This window comes from Mastomys coucha, unplaced genomic scaffold (assembly GCF_008632895.1).
Source record: "Mastomys coucha isolate ucsf_1 unplaced genomic scaffold, UCSF_Mcou_1 pScaffold3, whole genome shotgun sequence".
In the NCBI taxonomy this organism is placed as follows: Eukaryota; Metazoa; Chordata; class Mammalia; order Rodentia; family Muridae; genus Mastomys; species Mastomys coucha.
The window spans coordinates 34773634-34777892 of NW_022196909.1; the positions used below are offsets into that span (position 1 = coordinate 34773634).

A 4259-nucleotide genomic window follows, 5' to 3' on the forward strand; every position below is an offset into this window, starting at 1 on the left:
AAAAAAAAAAAAAAAAAACCTGAATAGTGACTACTCCAAACTTCATCTCCCATAATTCCTTGGGCTGTTTAGGAGAGTCAAGTTGTAAGTTTCTGGATATCATTTAGAATGTGAGACAGAATAATGGGTGATGGAGATCACAGGGTAACCCTAAGCCCTTCTCCATCTGAGCCGCCTACTGGCTCTAGTCGGCAGTAGTCTTGTGTGAGGTAGTAGGTGTTGGTCCTGCACCAGTCCCTGCTGAAAGCTTGAGACCCTCCCTAATGTCGTGTGTTGATTTGTAGATACCCAGATCCTTGCAGAATCTGGAATCATGGGAGAACAGTCAGGAACTCTAAGCACCCCACGTCTTGAGTGTGTCATTACTCAGTTCACCTCAGGGAGCAAAAAACGAAAGGACTTCAGGCTCTTCTTGGAGGCAAGAAGTGTGCCTCAAGACACTGTGTGCATTTGTGGGCAAGGACAGGAAAAGGGAAAGGCACACGGCCTCTGCTGACGTGAGCTCACAGAGGGGTTTCCGAAGCACACCATCATGGGACTGCAATGAGACCCATAGAGGCCATTTCTCTTACAGTCTGACACCCCCAAGTGGCCTAGAATAATCTTCAGATCCAGCTTATTAATGTTGTTTTGGGGACACATCTGATTAGTATCCATATAAGTGACCCGTGTGTTTCAGTCAGCAGAGGGGAAAATATTCTCTTTCTCTTCAGAGATGCCTAACCTTATGACACTATTTCACAACCCCGTGGTCTCCAACTGTGTTGGGCCACCATCCCGGCTACCGTGAGATACCTGTGACCTCACAGGCTGTAAGTGGCTTGGTAGGCGGAGTCTGCATATCCCTTAAGGTCTAGAAAAGTCTTCCGTTGTCGTGTGCTACCTTGGACCTTACTCACACATACGCGTAACTCATCTTCATCACTAGACTAAGCCATCTGCTCTGGGAAGCCCTGCCCTGGGTAACTTCCATTCATGATGTTTTGACCTTTCCCTCTTCAGAAGGGATTCACTCCTCTGCATGTGGCTGCAAAATATGGAAAGCTTGAAGTCGCAAGTCTCCTGCTACAGAAGAGTGCGTCTCCTGATGCCGCTGGGAAGGTATGACATCATCAGCCACCTTGTAGCAGGCCACTTCCACAATAACAAAACAGCACTTGCTAATACCCCTCCCCCCCCCCATACACCCAGCCACTCTGGTGGTACCTAAGTCATACTGAAGTCTCACTAGGGTAAAGACTATCTGGGATTGGGTGAATGCTGGCTCATATCCAATGGAACCCAAACGTAAATAACACTGTCTGTTGTACCCAATCTAACCCCATTTCCTAAATCGAAGAATCTCCTACTAAGACACTTTTGACCCCCGTTGTTGTCTCTGCACGTATTTTCAGAGCGGGCTAACTCCACTGCATGTAGCAGCGCATTACGATAATCAGAAAGTGGCCCTTCTGCTTTTGGACCAGGGAGCCTCACCCCACGCCGCCGCGAAGGTATTTGTAACTCACAGCGCAAGAACTGAGTGTGTATCATGCATCTGTCTCTAGACAAGCATCCCTTCCTGCTAACTGTGTAGCGTCCTCATTGTTTAGACCTGGCTTATAAAAGTTACAGACAGAATGGCCAGAAAGGTACATGCCTTCGGGTGTTTAGTCACCTCGTGTAGTAGATGCTCAATAAATACGTACTAGGCAGATGATTCCCTTGGGATCACCAGGACATCCTGAGGAAGAAAGGGAGCTCGAATATTCCTCAGCCAGATTGAAAACATCCCCAGAGCCTAAGGGAATAAAAAGCTCTAATTTGCGAGACCCAGGAGATATCTGAGTTTGATAAAGTACTTGCTACGTACGTGAACTTAAGTACCCCAGTGCCCATGCAAAAAGTCACTTGGGAGGCAGAGGCAGGCAGATTTTAGAGTTTGAGGCTAGCCTGGTCTACAGAGTGAGTTCCAGGACAGCCAGGGCTACAACAGAGAAACCCTGTCTCGAAAAAAAAAACAAAACAAAACAGACACACACTCGCAGTTCCGGAGCTGCAGAGAAAGAGACAGAAGGATCGGTGGGAATGCTACATGCCCGGCTAGTCTAATCATTAAGCTACAGACTCAGTGAGAGAGCCTGTCTCAAAAGATAAAAGTCAAGATGCAAATAAAACACCCAACATCAGCCTCGGGCCTACACACTCATGTGCGCATGCGTACCTACTCATATGCGCATGCGCACACACCGCATATACCTCACGCGTACACACTGATGCGCATGCGTACATAACGCATACACGCATGCTCACACGCGCAGAAAAGCCCTGATCTAGCGACGTTCAAAAAAGCGCACCCTGATTGCATTTTCCTCAGAAAAACACGGCCTGCGTGAGCTTTGTGTTCCGCAGAACAGCCTAAAGGGTTTCCTGTGTGAGTTTCTATTACTGTTAAGGGGACCGTTAGGTTATGTTTGTAATTGGGGAATTGTCGACCAGTGGATATCTTTGATTTCTGAGAAATAAACACAAAGGATAGTATGTTCAGCTCTTGTGTCGCCCCACTATTCTGACCTGGCATGTCCTAATGCAGCCTCCTTAAAGACACCTGGGTGCTGAGCGGGCGGCTGTGACACCACACCGAGCCAGTACAAAACAGAATCTAGACTTTTTTTTTTTTTTCTGATTCTTGTAATGTGTTTTTATTGGTTCAAGGACTCTTGTATGTCCCTAATGCTTTTGAGCTATGCCTGGAGTGTTCTTCAGGGTTGTGTCAAGTTCGTCATAATCGCACGTTGATGAGCCTGGCCTGTCCTAGGTAACAGTCCTATAAGAAAGAATGTTCTGGGTTCTTCTTCCATTAGAGAAGATGTTGCTATTGTTGTAGTGGGATTTGTTGTTGTTGCTTTTGTTTATTTGTTTGTGTACATGTGGGGGTCAGAAGACATTTTGCAGAAGTTGGACCTCTCCTCCCATCATGAAGATACCAGAATCGTAGGTTTGGCACCCGATGTCTTTCCCTGACATTCCCTCTCCTCTCCCACGGGTTCAGGCTTATCCTCAGAATCTCTTTGCCAAATGGTTAAGTCATTTGCTCTCTACTCAGTGAAATCTGCTGGAGAATTAAATTCTGAATACCTTCCCCCAGAGTATCAGCTTTGGCATTGGCTTGGCCGTAAAGGAAGCTTCCTTAGCCGTACCTTTGCAAAAAAAAAAATAAAAATAAAAAAAAAAAAAGAAAAAGAAAAAGAGAACAAACAAACAAAACCCCAACTTTTTCTTGATAGAGTTGGCAGTGTGAACCTCCGAGAGTGGAGCTTAAAAATAAGGCAGGCTAAAGTCTCACATGATAGCCAGTTTTATTCAGAGCATCAGACAATTTACATTCTGAGGGTTAAGAGTCACACGAGTAAAGCCTCTTATCACAAGGCTGAGTTACCCGTGATGGATAAGCATCTTATGGCAATACCACATTTTTTTTCATATTTTCATAGAGGCATATAAAAAAAATGACAATAGCCCATTTCAGTGAGTAATCTAACTTAACTCCGATCTTCTGCACCTGGGGAGAACACAAAAGCACATTCCAAGAACAATTCTGCTTTTGTAAGGTCACAAGACTCTTCTCTTGTTTTCTTAGAGTTTTCTCAGAACCACTTAGAATTTTCCTCTCACAACTCCATCGTTAGACAAAAACAAATAACAGGTTTAGAAGAAGGAAAAAAAATTAAGGCATAGAACTATTAGCCAACAGCCCAAAGAGTGAGGCCATCTGGTATCTATCAATGCATGCACAAGTAAAAAAAAAAAAAAAATGTAGGCTGTATACATGCATGGGGGGTGGTTCAGTCTTGAAAAGAAAAGAACATTTGTTTTTGTTGTTATTGTTGTTCCTTTTTTCCTCCTCTCCCTCCTCCTCCTTGCTCTTGTTTGGAGGCAGGGTCTTAGGGTGTATCCCATTCCTGGCCTGTGACTCACTCTGTAGAGTACTGGGACTTACGGCATGCTCCCCCTTGACCTGGAAGTGATGTCTTTTTATTGCGATTTTGTTATACCTACATTATACAGAATAACCAGGGGTGGTGTTGTCATCCATGATAAACCGTAGAGATATATCCAGAAAGGGAGCTAAGCAGAAATCCATAATTACCTCCAGTGAGGTTAGAGAACAAGAGTGGAGGGAGAAGGTCTCCAAGGTAGAAAGGAGAGCATTAGATATGGGCATGACAGGAAATGGAGAGCTAAGACCAATGGGGCCTTAGAGGGAAGGAAAGAAGCTG

At 45.0% G+C, this 4259-nt stretch overlaps 1 protein-coding gene across 43 annotated transcripts in view; it reads left to right on the forward strand.

Moving 5' to 3' along the window:
* Window positions 1–4259, forward strand: part of Ank3 (ankyrin 3) — a 642120-nt gene that overhangs the window by 492950 nt on the left and 144911 nt on the right. For 39 of the 43 annotated variants that reach the window (XM_031347661.1, XM_031347659.1, XM_031347665.1 and 36 more), the window contains 2 exons: window positions 1003–1101; window positions 1395–1493. In XM_031347661.1, coding sequence (XP_031203521.1) covers window positions 1003–1101; window positions 1395–1493 — 198 coding nt within the window. Of the gene's footprint in view, window positions 1–1002; window positions 1102–1394; window positions 1494–2263; window positions 2414–2789; window positions 2974–4259 lie in introns of those variants that run through there. The other 4 variants (XM_031347672.1, XM_031347706.1, XM_031347692.1 and 1 more) reach the window with 3 other exon arrangements.